The sequence below is a fragment of the Talpa europaea genome (assembly GCF_964194135.1).
Source record: "Talpa europaea genome assembly, chromosome: 2".
Classification (NCBI taxonomy): Eukaryota; Metazoa; Chordata; class Mammalia; order Eulipotyphla; family Talpidae; genus Talpa; species Talpa europaea.
Window position 1 is genome coordinate 144224400 of NC_140068.1, and position 20463 is coordinate 144244862.

The following is a 20463-nucleotide window of genomic DNA, read 5'->3' on the forward strand; positions in this document are numbered from 1 at the left end:
TAGCAGAGTTCATCAATTTGGGGGATAGGGAGCTGGTTTACTGTAGAGGTTTGGTTTGGCCATTTCATTGGCAGACCTCCCATTTTCAGTATCTGTAGGTGGTATTTGTTGAGGTCGGTCTGTTTTCTTTGAGAGGTGTCTTTCAGTCTCTTGCCCTGGTAATGCAAGCTCAACTGTCAGCATTTTAAGATCTGACTGTGGAAAGGGGTTTGGTGACCTTGTCATTAAGTAAAGCAATTTCTTCTTCATTTCAGTACAGTGCCTTTCTCTCAGTTATGCTACATTCCAGCTTTCCTACATTTCCTCTTCTCTAGAGACTAAACCTCCTGTATTTTTTAAGGGTGGGAAGGGCAGTCCATCTGTTTCTTTTAAAAACTATAAACCACTTCACTGTTTGAGTCACACCTATGCCCCTTCTTCCCAAGACAGATGGTGTCTCCAATCCCCAAACATTCTATAGATTTTCAGCATGGAAAGGCTTGCTTCTTGGCTTCCTTTTTCTGCAGGCTCAAATTTTAGCTTCCTTATTGGTACCACATCCATTGGTCTTGCTGCTTCCCCAAATTTTGTATCTGTTATTTCCTTTTCCATCTTCTGTGTCCACATGGGTTCATCCCTTTTTAAATTGCCTTTATTGACAACTTAGGTGGGAGCTAAGAGAAAAAAAATAGCTATTTGTTCAATCTGCTGTGTTTAATAGAAATCACTTTTGCACCATTCATTACAGGAAAAATAGACTTCATAAAATCTATACAAGGGATCTAGGTAAACTGACAGCCTGTAACCAAATCCTCTGTGAAAGAATCTCTTTGTTCCAGCACAGGGATTACAATTTCTGAACCGCTTTGGTAGGCCACGTACTCTTCAGTTCACCGCAGGCCACAACACTCCCTATTATGTAACGCTTTTCCTGAACTACATATTTATGGTATTCCTGGGGGGCATTTGAGTTTGTGACTATTGCTCCACATATAGAACATAATGCCATTTTAAAGAATCTGCAGCCTGGAGTCTAAAACCAGAATCAGGTGGTTTGAGATCCAGATATGCCCACCCGACATAGTTTTGTTCTCCGTGCTTTCATCACTCACTCAACCTGCTACTTGTGGAAAATTGGAAGTCACTTATAGCTCTTTTGTGAGAAACTAGCTAAATGAAGAGCCGATTTGTATTACTTTTTCATATGCAATGAAATACGCAGAAAGATAAAGGAGGCCACTTCCTCTGACCAGACCCTAAATCAACTTCATTAAAATGTATTTGTTAAAATAACAGCTATAAAAATATTTAGGACCAGAAGGGAAGCTGGTCTAATAAACTGCTTATTTTTTCATTAAAACATCGAAGTCCCACATTGGGGAATGGCATTTCCCCACAAAGATGAAGTCTATTGATGGGGCACCTCCGAAGACACCCAGAGTTCCTCTCTTCCAGTTTGGTGTTCTCTTCAAGCACTTCAAGGAGAGAAGTAGGAAGATGAGGCATTTCCAATTATTCCACCCACAGCAGCATATTCTGTCTGTGTAGAGGACTACTTGGCTTTCACTGCTGTCCATGAACGGAAAAGGAATTGTGTGCGAGCAGCATTCGACTACTCTTGGCCTTCAAGTCATATCCTTTTAGTGAATCATATTCATGCTTGCTTCTACAGTCAGAAGAGTTAAGATCAGAATGATCTGGCTTCATTTCCCTGTGCATCATCAACAAGGCTTTCTGAGACATCGTGTTTGCAGATTTGTGTTTAATTGATGGAAGTGGTGTTAAACATTAAAATGTAGCCTTCAGGGATTTCTGAAGTAAGTGAAAGAAAAAAAAATCAACATTTACTTCTAAGTGCGAAAATTTAATGGGGATTTTTTTTTCCTAATGATACTAAATATGCTCATGCTGTCTAAATATAAATTTTCAGTTTTTTATATCATCTCATGTGGATGTTGAAGGAACTCTTAGAGGTTGAATAGCCTGGGTGGGCAACCTTTCACCAGGTGGCTGGTCAAAGCGTCCTTTTACTTGTGCCCTGACAGGGCCACATTTGTGAATATAACCACCCTTTTTGTAGTTCATTGTACTTCAAACCACTTCTGAACCTTTTTGCCTCTGTCAAAGTAAGCCTGTGAAAGCTGAAAACAGGAAGCGGTACTTTGCTATCATGAAAAATTGAAACTGATTACTTCAAAACACCTCATTCAGCCTGGGTTGGAGATGATTTTAGTTGCCATGGGAACAGAAATCAAAACAAGGGTGGTAACTTCTATACTCTCAACATATGGCCTGAACTCTGCCATTAAATCCTCAGAAACACCTTCTGCCCCAAACCTGTAACAAATCCTCATTCTTTCCCAAGTTTTAAATGTGTCAAGTGTTGCATGGACCTGTGAGCCCCTAAGGGGTTTTTTTCATTTTGGGGGGTTCTGAACTCTACTCTTAAGGTCTAGTTTATTTTAGAGAGGGAGACCTGCCAGGTGGGCTGGGGGATTAGGTAGGATATGTTGATAAGAAAGTTCTAACTGGTGCCGTTATCTCTGCTAGCAAGGGTCATAAACTTTAAAATACATTTCTCAGGGAAAGCTGATGTAAATGTAAGGGAAGTCAACATTTATGTCTCATGTGAGTGGGTCGTTAGCTGTCATCTCTATTTAGATGCCTTTCCCATTCCCAATTTTTGGTGCTACTCTTTCTGTCGGAAGGGGTGATGTGAGTTTAACGTGCAGTCATTTGAGTAGCCCCATCTGTCTGTGAAAATACCTTCCGAGTAGTTGATGCTTTCGATATTTCTTGGCTTATTTCCATATGATTTCCATATTTCATCATCTTCCTTCTTACCACTCAGGAATCCTGAATTAACCTTTGTAACTGTATGCATAGTCTCTAGAAGCCAGAATACTTATGGTTTCCTCTGAGCTGTTCCCCTGATGTGCCCACGATCATAACTACCAGACAGTTCAAACATTTTGCCATATAAGTCAGTCATTTTCTCAGAATGTCTATTACAATATCAGTAGTAAGATACCCATGCAGGTAAACACAGACAAGATGTACTTGAAGTGCCAATGCTTATGTCATGTTAAGGAGGAAATCTGGTGTAACTTGCCTAATAACAAATATTAAGAGCAATTGCTTATGATAAATGATATGCTTTTTTTTTTAAAGGTAAGTGTCTCAACTTTCTTTGGAAAAAACCCTTCTATTTTAAGGGTGCATATTAAGTATAGCTATATATATGTGTGCAGTGTGTCTGTTAACCTATCTGAGCTCTGAATGATCTTGTCAGAGAGGATGTAAGTTAGAATCATCTAAATGACTTCAGTGACCACTATTATCTGACTTGCGCATCCACTGAGTGAGTATAGAGGAGAGTGTGTAAGGAATGCTCCTTCTGACTCTCATGAAACAGAAGAGTTTTGCTTTACACAGAATATAATATTATATACTTATTCACAGGAATGAAATTTCAGAATGGATCTTTCGAGAATCAATTTCTACTGAAAATTGGTTCTCTTAAAATTTTAGTTACTAGTTGACTTAGATTTGATTTAAATATCAAGGAAGAAGGCTTTAAGCACAGGTAAAACAAATCTCCCTGATTTATTGCCTTTGAAATAAATGATGTGTTTTTTTCATAACAGGACTCTTAATTAAAGCGGCATGGTGATGTAATTAGAGTAAATCTTGGAGAACTGTCTTTGTGGCCAAGCATCATTCTGTCAACAGTCAATCCTATTTCTCCTAGCTTCCAATAAAATTGATATTTTTTAAAGGATAGAAGTGCAATCTTCACTTAAAGAGGCATTATTTCAAGACATTAGAAAATTTATTTTACTTTTCTATCTTTTAAAAATTGTACTTTTTAAATTGTGGTAACAGTTTACAACACAATATGATTTAGAGGTGTGCTTTCTTTTTAGTCAAATTTCATTGTTTTACTTTTCTTTTGTAAAACTATATAATTTCAGAAGCGCAGCATCATACCTTGAAATGTATATCTGCATCACTCATCAACAACCTAACTTCTAACACCCTCACATTATCACATTGACACTCTACTCTCTCCTCCCACCTGCACCCTCTTCCTTTCTGGTAACCACCATGTTTTTTCACCGTCTAAGAATTATTTTTACTGTGTTTTGCCAGTTGTTTACTTTGGTTATTTATTTTCCAGAAATGAGTGAAATCATCTGTCTTTGCCTCTCACTTCCTGACTTATTTCACATAGCACAATTCCCTCAAGTTCCATCTATATTGTCACAAGGGCACAATTTCATCTTTTTAATAGCTGAGTAGTATTCCATTGAGTATAAATATCACCACTCCTTTATCTAATTGTCTGTTAATGATCGTTTAGACTGTTTCCATCTCTTGGCTATTCTAAGTAATGACACTGTGAACATAGGAGTGCATATCTTTCATAATCTTTGAATAAATACCTAAGAATGGAATTGCTGGGTTGTATGGAATTTCCATTTTTAGGTTTATTTATTTATTTATTAAAATATTTTATTTTATATATTTCTTACATCATTTTTCATTATTGCACAATGTATGCATTTTCATCTTGGTTTTAGTTTTTAAAGGAATTTCCATCCTGTTTTTCATAGAAGCAGCACCAAATTACATTCCCACCAGCAGTGAATGAGAGTTCCTTTTTCTCCACACTTGGGTAAACACGTGTTTCCTATTTTTTTTTTTATGCATGCAGGCCATTATCATAGGAGAGAGGTACTGTCTCATTGTGGTTTTGATTTACACAAAAATGTGTTTGAAGTGGTGCATTTATGACCCAATTGTGTTATAGGACATTCAGAACCTTACCTTGCAGAGGATTATCTGGGAATCTGCAGCCTCAGCAGTACTCTGGGAACTGTTAGAAATGCAAGGCTTGGAACTGCTGAGTCAGGATCTGCACTTAACAATATCCCCTGGTGATGGAGCAGCACTGGCTTAGAACACAGTGGACTGAATGTATATAGCTCATGTTGTGCTGAGTTTGGGATGTTGTTCTGGGGAAATAGTTATTATAATCTAGTGGTCCTTGAGATTTTGGACAAATTTACCTTAATGCTTTAACTTCCTTATCTGCAAATTAAGATAACAGTATTTACCTCAAATAATCAAGTGGTTAGTTTAAATACAATTATGCATATGAAGTGCATGGAGTATAATAGCCCCTGTCTTGAGAGCACCCTAGACAAACACAAGCTTTGTCATCATGATTCTATTTTCCTGGAGGTACAGATTATGCTGGCCTGTACCGTAGGAGACATATGTGTGTTTAATTAAAAACCAGATATACAATATTGTGGTTAAAATAGTGATGGACACAAAGATGAGTAAGAAAGAGCCTTTGCTTCTGGAACCTTCAGCAGGCCCCCATAAAGAAAAGGCTGATATTTTCTCATTAAATCATAATCATTCCAACCATCATTTGAAGCTTCTATTCTGCAGTAAATCATGTTTACCATTTCACATCACAAATAGAGAATAATAGCACACTGTGAACAGGGTGTGCTAAAGGAATTTGGCAGGTACTCTGAGGGCACAGATAATGAGCAACAGCCACCTGAGGGAGCAGGAAGGCTTCATGGAGAAGGGGATGGAAGAGCATTCCGGGTAAAAGAACAGAAAGAATAATAAACAGTGCATTGCAGGAGGAGCAGCCCAGTGTCCTCCACAGGGGACATGCCTTCTCCCAGCTCCTCCTCCAACACTTCTGTGGGGGCAAGGCTGGGTTTGGCCTTCCTACTCTGCCACATCCAGTCAGTCCTTCCTCATAATGGCTGCCTTTCTACCAGACCTCAGATGCCTCATCCTGCCCCGAGGAGCATAGTATCCCTAGTTTGTAATGAAAGGCTCTTTAAGGAAATAGGGAGAAGGAAGAATATGAATATGAATGTGTGTGGGGGTGGGAAGGGGCAAAGAGAGAAAGTAGTAGTTAGTGAGTATATTAGTTTGCTGGGGCTACCTGAGCCAAGCACCAAACACAGCCTGGTTCTGGAGACTAGAAATCTGAGATCAGTCTTCAGGGTTGGTTTTCTGAGGCCTCTCTCCTTGGGTTTTCACATGGTATTTATTTTGTACATTTCTCTATCTTTTTTTTAAAAAGATTTATTTATTTATTTATACAAGCACTGGGTACAGTCAGAAGCGTGGGAGGATGAGAGAATCCACCAGAGCCAGAGTGGGGAGCAGAACAGGCAGACTGACGAAGTACACTGCTGAGGGGAGCAGCAGGCGCGACAGGAGAGGTCTGTGCACCATGTGGGACCCTCACCTGCTGGCAGGGAATAGAACCAGTGCCGCAGAGGCTGCGGGCAGCTTCTCAGCCCAGCGCTCAACTGCTGCGCCACCATGGAAGGCCCCATTTCTGTATCTTAATCTCCTCCTGTCATAAAATGACCAGAATTTTTCCATTAGGACGTATCCTAAGAATCTCCTTGTAACGCAGTTAGCTCTTTCAAAGTCTTACCTCCAAATGTAAGCACTTTCAGAGGTATTGGGATTTTAGGGCTTCAACATATAAATTTGAGGAGACATAATTCATCCCCAAATGTCTGGTGAAAAAATGGGGTCTGTCTCTGATAATAATGCTGCCTAATAGTCAAAAGGCTAATATTCAGGGAACAGAGCCAGCTTTTAAAATCTACGAGAAAGCTGACCAGTGATGCACAGAGAAGCAAGAAGCAGAATTAAGGACCAGCATGGCTTAGCCGGTCCCTTTGCCCCATTAGTCCATTAGTCATATGTGAGGGGTGAGACTTATTGTGGTTCCTGGTTGCTGTGGTGACCAGTTTACAAACTGCCTGAACCAGTCCTTCCACTGGAACCTTTTTTTTTTTTTTTTCTTTTTATGATTCAGATGATAGCTGAATCTTTTTATGATTCAGATGATACTGCTCCTGTAATGCCTGCAGATTTCTTGGCTTTTCTTTAGGACCTTTTCCTCCATTCCAACTCTATACAATTGGGATAGTCTTGGCTACCACTTGAGAAGATGAAATGGGGAACAAATATGTGATAGTGCTTTGAGAAGCATAATTTACCCCCTAAATGTCTGGTGTTACCATGTTCTTAACTGGCTTCTGCCAACTTATCATTCCAACTGAAGACAAAGTCATGTGGTACCCAAGTGCATATGAAGTCATCCAGGTAGCAGTTTAGAAACAAACAAAAAAAGCTTCTAGTTGATAAATTTGTTTTGGAAAATGCATGCCAGGGAACGCAGGAGAAAAGAAGGAACATAACAGAGCAAAGATGATTAGTAAATGTCAATCACACCTTAGAGTCTCCCTGAGCCAGAAATTGAATACCAGCCTGTCTTTTAACTGTCTTAACTGATAAGGGCAATGGAAGTGCTAAGTGTTCTAATACCATTTTTTTTTTTTTTTTTTGGTTTGGTTGTTTTCATGGGCTTTAGAAGGGATATTGCTATAAGAATACACAACACACTAGAAAACGTTAGAATACAGTGTCGTCAGTACAAGTCCTGTACTATAATACAACTTCTCAACTCCTTCTATTCAATGGTAAGACAAATAGGGTGAGAAAAATACATGTCTAATATATATCTCTCTACATCTCTATCTTGTTCAGTTTGCAATGGTGTTTTATGTGTATATTCTCATTTCATACTTACTCAAACCTTTGAATTTGTTATTATCATCCTCAAATTCCAAAGGGGACTCTGAATTCGCTGGCCTGAAACTGTTACCAGGCAGAATGAGGGTCACTCCAGGACCCCCAAATCTGTGTGCTCTAAATGGGTTCTGCCATCCTCCGCATAAAGACAAAATATACTCTTAGTGTATAAAACCTTCAATAAAAAAGAACTTTAATACAATTAGTGTCCAATAGAGGAGAGAAGACAAAGAATATAGTTAGTTTCCCCATGAAACACTCGAAATTACCCATCTCTTCATGGGTCAATGCCCAGCCAAACAGGATTGACCCAAAGTGGGGACACAAAGCCTGCCACAAGTCTAAGGCACCTTCTGGAAGGGAACCATAGGAAAGGGGCAGAAGGGGCCAGGCAAGTCTGAAAGGAAAAGAGCAAGTCCCAAGTCTTTTTTAGCTTTTTTTAGCTTTTTTAGCTCCTTCCTTGGGTGGAGCAGAGAAGCTGGACCCTCTCCTTTCTATGGATATCACACTGTTGCAAGACTTCCGGAGTAAGGCTGCCTTTCCAGACCCAGGAGTGCTTGTCCTGCACAACCTCTATTTTACATTGCCAGTTGACTTTTCCAGGAAAGCCTGGGATCCTCAGTGATATCCCTCAAATATGGAGGCAGCTTCTTGTGGGGAGGAATGGGCGAAGCTTGTGCAGAGTGCTGCATCCCTTTCCTGTAAATGCGCTCAGGAAATAGAAGCCTTTCTTCCTCCTCCTCCAAGCTGAATTTGTTACTTCTCACTTTTTTTTTTTTTAAAGATGTATTTATTTATTTATACAAGCACTGAGTACAGTCAGAAGCGCGGGAGGGTGAGAGAATTCACCAGAGCCAGAGCAGGGAACAGAACAGGCAGACTGACGAAATACACTGCTGAGGGGAGCAGTGGGCAGGGCAGGAGAGGTCTGAGTGCCATGTGGGACCCTCGCTGGCAGCCGGGGATTGAACTGGTGCTGCAGAGGCTGCGGGCAGCTTCGCAGCCCAGTGCTCAACCGCTGCGCCACAGGGGAGGCCCTACTTCTCACTCTTAACTTCCTTTGGTATCCTTGCTTCCCATCGCCTTCCTCTTGGCTGCTGTGTCTACTTTTCTCTATCTAAAGTGTAACCGTGTCAGGATCTTTGTAAGGATCCTGGAGGAGGGAGTGGAACCTGGTCCACAGGGCATGGGACAGTCCTTGCTAAATGAGTTACCCATTAACAGTTAACAATGAAAGTTAAATAGCTGCAAAATTCTTCTTTTTTTTTTTTTTGGTGGGGGGTGGGGGGAGAAAGGGAACCTCCTGAAATATAATGTGGTTATCTAGTATTTTCTAGCACTTTCAGTCTTTAATGAAAAAACTTCACTTTTACTGACAATTTTGGTTGACATCACTATGTATGATTTAGGGGTACAGGTTCACACCTCTTTATTTTTTTATTTATTTTTAAGATCTATTTATTTATTTATTTATTTATTTATTTATTTATTTATTTATTTATTTATTTATTTATTTATACAAGCACTGGGTACAGTCAGAAGCGCGGGAGGGTGAGAGAATTCACCGGAGCCAGAGCGGGGAGCAGAGCAGGCAGAAGGACCGAAGTACACTGCTGAGGGGAGCAGCGGGCGGCAGGAGAGGTCTGTGCGCCATGTGGGACCCTCCTCCTGTGGCCGGGGAGCAGCCGGGGATCCAACTGGCGCTGCAGAGGCTGCGGGCAGCTTCTCAACCCAGCGCTCAACCGCTGCGCCACTGGGGAGGCCCTCACACCTCTTTAGATGTATGTTATCACGCCACATCCAGCACCCAAGCACCCATAATACTCCATCATTTGGTTTCATTTCCCCTGTCTCCAAATCCTACCCTCCCCCTCTGGTGGGCTCAATTCTATATGTATTCTAATTCTAAGCAAGCAGCTATTTTCAGTTCAATTTGTTAGTTCATTCGTTTGGCTTCCTTGTTCATTCAACACTGTCTTCTACCTCCTACCAAGAACCACCAGGTACTTTGCAAAGGGAAGCTTTTGGTGCCTGAGATGAGGGAGGTGGCTGTCAAGAGTTAGAATATAGGAGAAATGGAAATAATCAGAGGTTGGCCACTTGGTGATGTTGTGCATTCCGTGGGTGTCGTAACAGATAGACCCCTGGCCTCATAGCTCTGCCTGGTGGTCAATAGTTATGGTAAATTGCGCTTTAAAAAAAAAAAAAATTCAAAGTAAGATTCTCATAGCATTGAAAAAAACCTCAAAACTAACCATTTAAAAATGTGGTATCAATTGCTTCTGGGCCTTTTGGCTAAGGTCAAGTATAAAAATGTACAATCTTTTGCCATTTTAGTACACTTGTTCTAGGAGTCTGGTCTGGCTACTTGCTCCTCATAAGCCAAATTCCAGAGTCAAGAGTTGGTGGGAGGAAATCAGGTTTAATCAGGAACCCTGAGGATAGGGGCAGGCAGCTGTGTCGAAGGTCACCTCCCTGAACTGAGGAGAAGCAGGGATTAAAGAGAGGGAGAGACAGAGGGGCTGTGTGAGCAGGATTTCAGAGAATTAGGCAGGGATTTCCAGGTACTGCCTTCACTCCCCTTCTTGTGTCAAGTTTGGTCTTGACTGGATCTGTTACAATGCTGGTGGGTGTGCTTTTTATTTTTACCCTGGTGATGAGGCTGTGGCTTGACCCTTGTCTTACATCTACCTCCATCTTGGTCTCAGCCGGTCTGGTCTAGATTTCTGTAGTTTTTGTCTGCAAGAAAAGAAACAGGAACGCAGAAGGGATGAACAGGACAAGGAAGAGGAACTGATGGCTACCAGGCCTCTGACACATTCTCTGCTTTGTGCAACCACCATCTCTGTCTAGTTCCGAGACATTTTCATTACCCCAAAAGGAAATCTCATACCTATTAAAGAGCTGCTCTCCAGTCTCCCCTCTCCCAGCCCTGACAACCTCAAATCTGCTTTCTCACTCTCTCTCTCTCTTTTAAGATTTATTTTATTTATACAAGAACCAGGGTACAGGCCAGATGCGCGGGAGGGTGAGAGGGTTCACCAGAGACACAGCGGGGAACAGAACAGGCAGACTGACGAAATACACTGCTGAGGGGAGCAGCAGGTGAGACAGGAGAGGTCTGCTCGCCATGTGGGTTGCTCTGAGGCTGGCAGGGATCGAACTGGCACTACAGAGGCTGTGGACAGCTTCACAGCACTGTGCTCAACCACCTGCACCACCAGGGAGGCCCTGCTTTCTGTCTCTTAAGGCCTGTCTTGAATGCTTCATTCAAATGAACTCATACAGCATGTGACCTTTCGTGTCTGGCTTTGTGGCCAGCTCAAGGTGTAATTCCTGAGCCAGAGTTGTGCTGGCGTTGCGAGGACAGAGCTGTGGCTGTGCCTGTGACCTCCTGAGAATCCCATTTGCCTGTGTAAATTCTGCTTCCTGAGAGTCTCACTGTCAGGGCTGAATGTGAGTTTTGAGTTCTATGAGGGGTCTCAGATTCTTCTCTGATAGTTTTTCTGTAGCAAGAGAAAGGGGGAGAGAGGATTAAGGGCTGCAACTTGCTCACTTAGTCTCTCATGTTTCGTGTTTCCTTTTATCCTAAAGAATATCTCCCTCCCATCTTGATCCCAGACCTTCTTGTAAGAAGAGTGCCTCCTTGGCTCCCTTGCAGGCCTTCATCATGCTATAGATTTTATCTATGCACGTGTGTATGGGTGTAAAACCCAGTGTTCCTTCTGGGGATGATTTGATTGATGTATACACTGGAAACATCTTTAATAATTTAATGCCTGCTTCAAAGGAGATTACACCAAAAGGCGCATTGCTTTTCATTTATTCATTACAGATCTGTCATAGCAGCATTTTTTTTTTTTTTGCCCTGAATTGCAGTAATAATAAATTTTGTTCTACATTCAGGATATTATAGAGGATTATAAGCCTTTTAACTAATGTTACTGTCTTATTTAAATTGAGCAAATTGGTATTTCAGTCCCATAATCTTGTATTTCTTAAAGTTGAGCTAACCAGATGTGGCTTCATCTGATGACTACTGAAATCACTGGGCTGGGAAGTGTAATAGAGATAATGGGATGAAAGCATAACACTGCTTGTTAGTAACATTGGTAATAAATGTTGAAGAGAACAGAACCTGAATTTAGGGCTGGGTATCTCCTTCCTCAAAAAGGTACTAGGGGGTCTCCTAGTAGGGGGTCTCCTAGGAGGTGCAAGGGGTTAAGATGCAACCTATGAGCTGTCCACAGCCTCTGCAGCATGGGTTCGATTCCCGGCCAGCCAGGGAGCAACCCACATGGTGCAGCAGACCTCTCCTGTCTTGCCCGCTGCTCCCCTCAGCAGTGTATTTCAGTCAGTCTGCCTGTTCTGTTCCCCGCTCTGTCTCTGGTGAGTCCTCTTGCCCCCTGCATCTCTGGCCTATGCTCCAGTTCTTGTATGCATAAATAAATAAATCTTTAAACAAAAAGGGATTACGGTATTTCACCAACTCTTTGCATTAAAGGAGAAAAAAATGTGTATGTGTTTAGCAATTGAGAGTAAAGAAACAGATGACAAATAGAAATCTAAAATTCAACAAATGATCATTTTGTAACTTTTAGGTATGATTTCAGATGTCAGTAAAGGAAACAGGCTTTTCCCCACTTAACAGCATTTAGTATGTGCTTGTAATATATTCTTAAAGAGGTGAGGAAATTATCTAGCCTCCTAAAGGATTAAATTATGAATTTTCTCTTGTAGTGTTATTAAATTTGTATTAAGAAATGCTACATGACTTTAAAACCAAACCTCAAAAGTTGCTCTGAATAGGAGTTTAGCCTATGATGACAATAATTTGAGAGTGATATGTAATTATCCAATTCTCAGACAAAATTTTAAAAGAAATCAGTTTTTATTGACACTTAGTGCTATAATATTCTGGATGTTGATTGTGTACTGTTTCCGATATTCTGCCTAACAATATTTATTATATTCCCTCCATTGATCACACCAAAGGTCTGCCATAAAAATTCAAAGATGTTTTGTTCTCAGGTCGGTAATTATTTAAACAGCAAAAATAACATTGCCTACAGCAGATGTGATATCGACTGGCCATTGACTATGCTGAGTATGCTTGCCATAGCTTCTAGGTGAAGTAGTGACCTCAGTGTTATTTCTTTAAGGAAGACTATCAGGATTTTGGGACAAGATGACCTTAGGTTCTAGCCCTATTTCCTACCCACTGTGTGATGTTAAACATGCTCAGTGACAGACGAGTCGTGAAGAGGTGGCATATGTACACAATGGAATACTACTCAGCTATAAAAAGTAGAATCTTGCCATTTGTGACAAAACTGGAGGGGATAATACTTAGTGAATTAACTCAGAAGGAGAAAGACAAAATGAGATGATTTCATTCATATGTTGGGTATAGAGAAAACAAAATAAAGGAGCCAGCAAATCTAAGCCAAAACAAATCCTGGAAATGTGACTCTAGAATTGAAGCTTCTAAAAGGGTGGGAACAAAGGTGAAGAGGAGGCCCAATGATGGATGATGGTAGAGGATTATGGGTGACTTGGTGGTGGATTTGGTATAGTAATATTTATCTAAGTAGGCATGAGCCCTATTCCTCTAAATCATACACAGTGTTGTAAACCACTGTCCTTAATAAAAAATAGTTACCAAAAAAAAAAGATCCCAAATTATCACACATATGAAGATTCATGGTTATATATTTTAAATAAGGCCTTACAATGTAAACATTAAAAATTGATGATGAGGGGAAAAAAGTTTGGAGTGATTTCTCTTTTTCCTTATTTGTACAATGGGCATAAGATGTGTCCTTCATGGGGTCAGCCTAAGAGTTACAGGAAAGAACTTATAAGTGGGAGGGGGACATCTGGTACAGATGATGATGCTTAGCACAGGGGCCTCTCCTCTGTCACCAGCCACCCCCAAACACCATTGCCGAGGTGCTTTAGTCTTGGTGACCACAACGTGTGCATCCACCATGTTGCCGTAGACCACCACACCTTGACCACCTTGCCGTAGACCACCACACCACCACACCTTGCCGTGGACACCTTGAGGTGTCTTTTTCCTGACACATGTACTTGCTGCTTCTCTCCTGCCAGCTCGTTATGATGTGGTTGTTTCTGCTCTGAGTTCTTCCATGTCAGGCACTGTAGTGTCTGAAGGCTGAGGACCTAGAGTATCCTCACACCAGTGGGGACTCTATGCCTACAGCTCAAGTCATGGTGACTGAGAACCTCCCAGGTGTCTTGTGGGGTCTCACAATATCTCCCCAAATTCTTCCAGGTAACCAGGAAGGGAACTTGCTGCCTCAGCACCCTTAGACCATCTTTTCCTGGCCTCTTCTGACATGTTAGTTGGGACCACCTACAGTGTTTCTCTGAGTCGGCGCCTTAGTCTAGCGCCCCCTGCTGGCCCCCTCCTCTCTTAGCGTTTTCTCTCTAGAAGCTCTTGCTCATCAGGCATGTATAAGTGTCACCACTGACCCAGCACATTTCCTCTGTTCTGTTTTCATAATGACAATGCCCACCCTTTTCCTCGAGATGTACTACTCTGTCCATTACTTCACCTGTATCTGCCTTAAAGCTTTGGCATTTTCTCTTTGGAGAGATGGTGGGACAAGGCTGTGCAGAAAGTCATACTGTTTACTCCCCTGGAAACTGGAGACTTTTCTCATGTTCATTCATTTTGTTCTTATACATAAAAACTAGAAATAAAACCAAACACTGTGGGTTACATTTCACAAATCTTTTGTTTGTCCTTCTAGTACCATCTGGCAGATCTATTCTCTGTCCCTTGTCCCCCCAAGTTTCTGTTCATTATTCTGCCTTCCTAATGGCCTCACCCTGATCAGCAGGCTTAGGGATTGCTATGGCTCTATGCTGTTTGGCAGTGAGCACTGAAATGAACTCTTGAAAGACTCAACCTCACTATACCATTATTTATTTATGCATGATGACATGCACTGTGGTTTCTGGAATATCTTCAGAACAACATTATTTCCCGCTTCATTTTTCAAAGTGCATCTTGGATATCATGTAATCAGTTTGGAGATTGCTTTTGACAGAATATAAGAATTCATGGTTCCACCTCTTTTTGCTTCAAAGTAATATATGGAATTTTTACCCTGAACTTTTAGCTTTCTTTCCTTCATTTGCTTCCTCCTTTACTTTCCAACCTGAGAATGTTATGTTAGCTTTCATAGGGAGAGCTTTACCTGTCCCATAACAAGTGGCTGGGCATTGGGAGGAAATAGACTTTCAGAACTGGAAGGGAATTTCCTGCCATCTCAAACTACATTTTACAGATTTGGGAGGAAAGAGTGGCCTTTTAAGTGTCAGGAAAGAAGAGGCAGGTCTGGGATCCTATCACAGAACATAGAATTCTGTGTGATTTCTATCTTATCCTTAAAAACAATTCTATTATTTTGTAGGGGGCAATGAAGAAATATGATTGCTTCAGGAAAGAATCTATCATAACAAATGGGAATGGAGTTTAATGTTTGTTTGTTTTCCTTTTAAGGTCCCTGATATGCCAGATATTATACCAGATTCTATATATTACTAATTTAACCCCCAGGTAGTTTTATTATTTTCCCATTTTACAAGCAGGGCATCTGAAACTCACAGAGTGTATGATAGTGAGCGAGTCCCTTGTCAGGACTTGAAACCAGGCCATTCTCTCTCCAAAGTCTCAGCTCTGGAACTCGGCTTCCTCCTCTCTTTTTAAATTATTTACCCAAAGGACACAGAAACATCAATTCCAAAGGGCACCTGCACCCCTATGTTTATAGGCTGTTTACAATAGCTAAGCTTTGGAAACAACCCAAATGCCCAAAAATAGATGACTGGATCAAGAAGATGTGGTACATATACACCATGGAATATTACTGAGCATTCAAAAAGGATAAACACATGCAATTTGCAGCAACATGGATGGAGCTGGAAGGGATCATGCTCAGCGAAATAAGGCAGAAAGAAAAAAAATACCAGATGGTCTCACTCATAGCAGGAATCTAGAAAACTTAAATAAGAGACTAGGAAAAAGAATAACTATAAGAAAGTGAAAATCAAAATCAACCAAAAACTATGAACCAGAGACACTCTATGGGGGGTGGGGTACGGGGAGGGGAGGGATTGGGGTCAAAATAAGGGGCTTGCAATTGTATGGGGAATATAAAAATAAAATTTATTTAAAAAATCAGCTTTCAAAAGCAGACTTGTAAAAATATCTAACTAGAATGTATAAAATACTTGAGCATTTATTATTATTATAGAAATAACCAAGAGTTTCTTGGCCTTGGATCTGCCTGACAATCAAATTTTGTCTTTAGAAAAATACATTTTGTTTACTCTTTTTGGTGTCACCTGGAAAGCGGTCCACAGCTTATTTCAGAAACTTGGGTTCACATTTGGTGCCTTTGCCATTGTCCTTTTTGTAATTAGTGATATAAATATATACCAGTCCCTAGCTGTGAGGATAACTGCTCCACAAAAACTTTTTTTTTTTTAACCTTCTCCTCTGGCCCTGGTGTTCTAAAAGGCATTGACCAAAGAGCCTGACTTTGGTTTTCTGACTGCCATGGGAGTGAGAGCATTGATTCTAGATTCAGGTGCTTGATTCTAATTCTGGCTCTTCTACCTATCAACAGTGGGATAATGGGCTAGACACTTAGTCTCTCTGGATCTTAGTTTTCTCACCCTATAAAATGGGGATAATACCAACCTCACAGGATTGTTGTGAAGATGAAATGGGGAAATACTTGTGAAGAGTGACACATGGTAAGTCTTGAGTAAAGGTTATCCCAGATAAGAAGTTTTACTTGACTGTAATAAAATAATTACAACATCATTGTAATACGCAATGGAAAATCTCTGCTATCCTTCCTACTTTTATCCATTTTCCCTTTTGATCCACCAGAGGCCAGCAGAAATAGTAGTTGAAGAAGAAGACGGAGAGAAAGAGAAGAAGGATGTCAAAGAGAAAGAAGACTTCTCAGGGATGAATGGGGAAGTTGAAGAGAAAGAAGGTGAGGACACTACAGATGCTCCCGAGCAAGCTGAGGAGACCACTGAGCACAGCGAGGAGCAGGCAGGCCCTGCTCTTGTCAATGGAGGCACCAATGAAGAAAATGGCGAGGAACTGGATCAGGTTAATAATGAGGTTCAAGAGGCAGTAAACGAGGAAAAAAACTCTCAAGAAGCTGCCAGTGGGCAAGATGAGGTATTTCTATTGCTTTTGCATGCATGAATGTGTGAGCCTATATACATGCATGTGTGCGTGAGCACACACTTAGGGAATTGTTCAAGCACCCAGGACTTGCACTGAAACCACTTGTGATTGATTAGAAAAGGATTCAATAGTGTTTATTTGACTATGGTATTTCAGTCAGTTAACAAATGCTATCATCCACCTCTCTGGTAGACTATAAGTCTGTTCTGTCATCCATCCATCCATCCAACCATCCATCCATCCAACCATCCATCCATCCATCCATCCATCCAACCATCCATCCTTCAATCCTTCCTTCCTTTCCCCCTTCTACCTTCCCTCCCCTTCCTTATTCTAGAAAAAATTTACAAAGGTTCCTAAGAACATATATAACAACACAGAGAGAAATATAAACAACAAATACAAATAACACCAGGGAAGATACAAACCAGGAAAAAATATCCAGACTAGTTATAGCTAGATATTTTACAAGGAACATTATCTCTGTTATGGTCCTTGCTCTCTAGAAATATTAAAGTTTAGTGTGTTTAGTCCACTTTGCTTGGTTTAATTTGGATTTGGTACACCTGGCATTCAATAATATACAGTTTTATTTATTATACAGAGAGACCTAATAAAGAGAAAGAATAAAGAAATATGTGCTGAGGCCTCCTTCCTGGCCTGTTTTCCTACCACTAGCCCTGGAGCAGGATAGCCTCAACTTATCCTGGTATTTTCCCCTAGGACACATCAAGTTCCATGGGATTGAGTAAGTTACATGCTGGTGAATGTGAGGCAGCTGCTGCCAGGTTCATACTGAGTCTCAGAGTATGAAGAGGCAAGATGTGCTCCCCAGCATTCTCATCACCCCCATATGCCTTTCCTCCTGTCTGTTCATCAGGTCGGGGCCCACCTGCCTCTAGGGTATAGGCTCTGAAATGGTTGTTGGCCCATTTACTCCTGACACCCACAGTGATGCTGGGGTCTTCATGATTATTTATTATTGACTTATCTGGTTTTTTTTTTTTTTTTTTTTTTTTACTTAGAGAAACCAAGTTTAGTAATGGCAAGATATAAAATGTTCTTGGGGCCAGGTTTCAATGACTAGTACATTATTTGCAATCCTCCATACAGTTAAAAATGTTTAAAAATTTGCATTTTTAACATTTAATTGGAGACTCTCAAAATGCCTCTTTTCTCAAGATGAGATAATCACAGTCCTGTTAAATAAGAGATTCCCCATTTGTAGTTCTACATAGTTATTTAAATTTTAGCTAACATTCATATCCTGAAGTTGTTTGTAGCTGAAATTAAAAAAAAAAAAAGAATGCAGTCAGTTACATGATTCCCTTTTACTTAATAAAGAAGCAAAGTGAATTTCTCAAGGAAGGCAAAAAAAAAAAAATTTCTCAAGGCAAACAAAATGTCCTTTTGGGAAAAACATGAAAACTTATGGGAAACACAAGAAATTAGAAGTGTCCTGAGTGTCACCTATGTGGCAACTATAGGGAAACTTTCCAAAGCTCTTTGGTGAGGTAGCCTTCCTTTGCTGAACATTTACAGCTTGAAATCGGTATAAATTCTAGGTGGGAGCTAGGTAGTAAGATCCAGGTGAGAATTTTCCTAGTGATGTAGTTTAATCCAATATTATCACCTTATCAGATTTTATGGACATAAATAGATTGGCTGCCTTTCCCCTTCCATGTACACATCTTAAAAATAAGCCTGTCATAGGAGTTGGACATCAGTCAGAATTAAGGTTATGTGCTTTGAAGTACAGTTGTTCATGCAATCTATTGAGGACAATCTAAATTCTTGGGAGTCCAAGTGAACAGGTGCTCAATATGGGACTAGTTTGGGATTTTAAAGATGGTACAAATCCTAAAATAGAACAGTTACCTAGAAGAGATATTTTCTCTTCTTCAGCTCACCTCTCTTATAATGATAATATATTTTATTTCCATTTGCCCCAAAGTAATAGAATAGGTACACTTTACAGGTGCCAAATAGATGAAAAACCAGATCTATATGAGTAATAGATGAGATATTAAGTTACCTTTTGCAGAAGGGCCCTTTCCTTATAAAAATGACTAAAAATATAGTTTTCCATGTAACATTTTGTTCCTTATAACAGTCCTTGGGCAAAATGTAATATGATTGTAGGAAAACAGCAGGAATTATATGACAAATGCACAACGACCAACAGACATTTAATGAGTTTGTACTATATTCAAGATACTATGTCAGACATTTTATGACAAAACCATGTGAAATAATAGTCCTAGTAATTATCTATCTATCTATCTATCTATCTATCTATCTATCTATCTATCTATCTATCTATCTATCTATCTATCTATCTATCTATCTATCTATCTATCTGTCTAACTGCCTGCCTGCCTGCCTGCCTACCTACCTACCTACCTATCGACCGACCTATCTCTACGTTTCATTTTTAGAGCATAAATTGTGGCCAGTAGGGGGAGACCTAGAGCTAGTCCTGTTGCCTCTCACCCTGTGGACTTTGTGGGGGCCGTGGAACAGAATTTGAAAAACAACTAATTCAAATCTCCCATAGTTTTCAGTCAAGTGGGGCAAGACAAATTGTAAATGAGACAGTGTATTAATAACATATGAGAAGTCCCAGGGGACAGGGACAATTATCTCTGTTGGAGAAATGCTGCCTCTGTGCTTTGTTTTTTTGTCCTGCTCTTAGCTAAGTGATACATGGTGGTAGTTGGTATCAAATCACACACACAAAAATTGTGAATTCGAGTCAAAAACAAACAGGAGAGCGTCTGTTATGGGATGGGTTAATGTGACTTGACTGCATGTGTCTCTTCCCTTTTGTCTGAAAATGCTAAAATGGAAAGTATAAATAAGCTGTTGAAAAGAAATGCTCAGTGGTAAATAAGTTTGAAAAAAAAATCAAGGATAATAAAGCCCGCAGCTCAAAAAGTGAGTCTGTGGCCTTGAAAGCACACAGTGGATTATGGTCCCAGGATAGGCTTATGTACAACTAAAGCACTAAGAAACGTGCGTCCACTGGGTATCGATGGAGTGCAAATCAAACGGAACCCAAGAAACAGTCTCTAGTGGAATATTGATATGATTAAATTTTGGTTGCCTTTGTAAGCGAAAGAGCTTAATATCTTTGTTTTGATCCATTTTCCTCCAGGCTGATTCAGACTCTCAAAGACCACCAAGACCAGAAGTGAAAATCACCAGCCCCCAAGAAAATGATAACAACGAACAAAACAAGGACTCTGCGTTGTAGCATATATGATTTTTAAAGAGAGAGTATATTGATGATAAGAAAAATGAAGGGCTATAATACTTGAATATTAAGTATATAGTTACTGCTAAACATAATGTGACAATGGGGTGACACTACCTATTGAATTGTAAAATTAGAGGCCTTAATAGAAAGACTAGGTAATTCTGAATAGCTACTAAAGGAGACTGCTTGTTGTGGGATATGTTTTAAAGTGTAATTTAGAAAAATTAAGTAAGAGGCAAGGAGGGGAATTTGCACTGGGAGCCAGTTGGCTACTTCTCTTTGTAAAGGATGAAAAATAATAGGATTGTTCCTATTATATCCTTTCTTA

General features: G+C 40.3%; 1 protein-coding gene across 1 annotated transcript in view; it reads left to right on the forward strand.

The window, feature by feature from the left end:
• DCDC2 (doublecortin domain containing 2) overlaps window positions 1-20132 on the forward strand; it is a gene marked incomplete at both ends in the record, with an annotated part of 167226 nt that extends 147094 nt beyond the window's left edge. The window contains 2 exons of the mRNA XM_084259528.1: window positions 16565-16867; window positions 20034-20132. Of these exons, the coding sequence (XP_084115654.1) occupies window positions 16565-16867; window positions 20034-20132 (402 nt within the window). The remainder of the gene's footprint in view (window positions 1-16564; window positions 16868-20033) is intronic.
• Window positions 20133-20463: the final 331 nt, after the last annotated feature.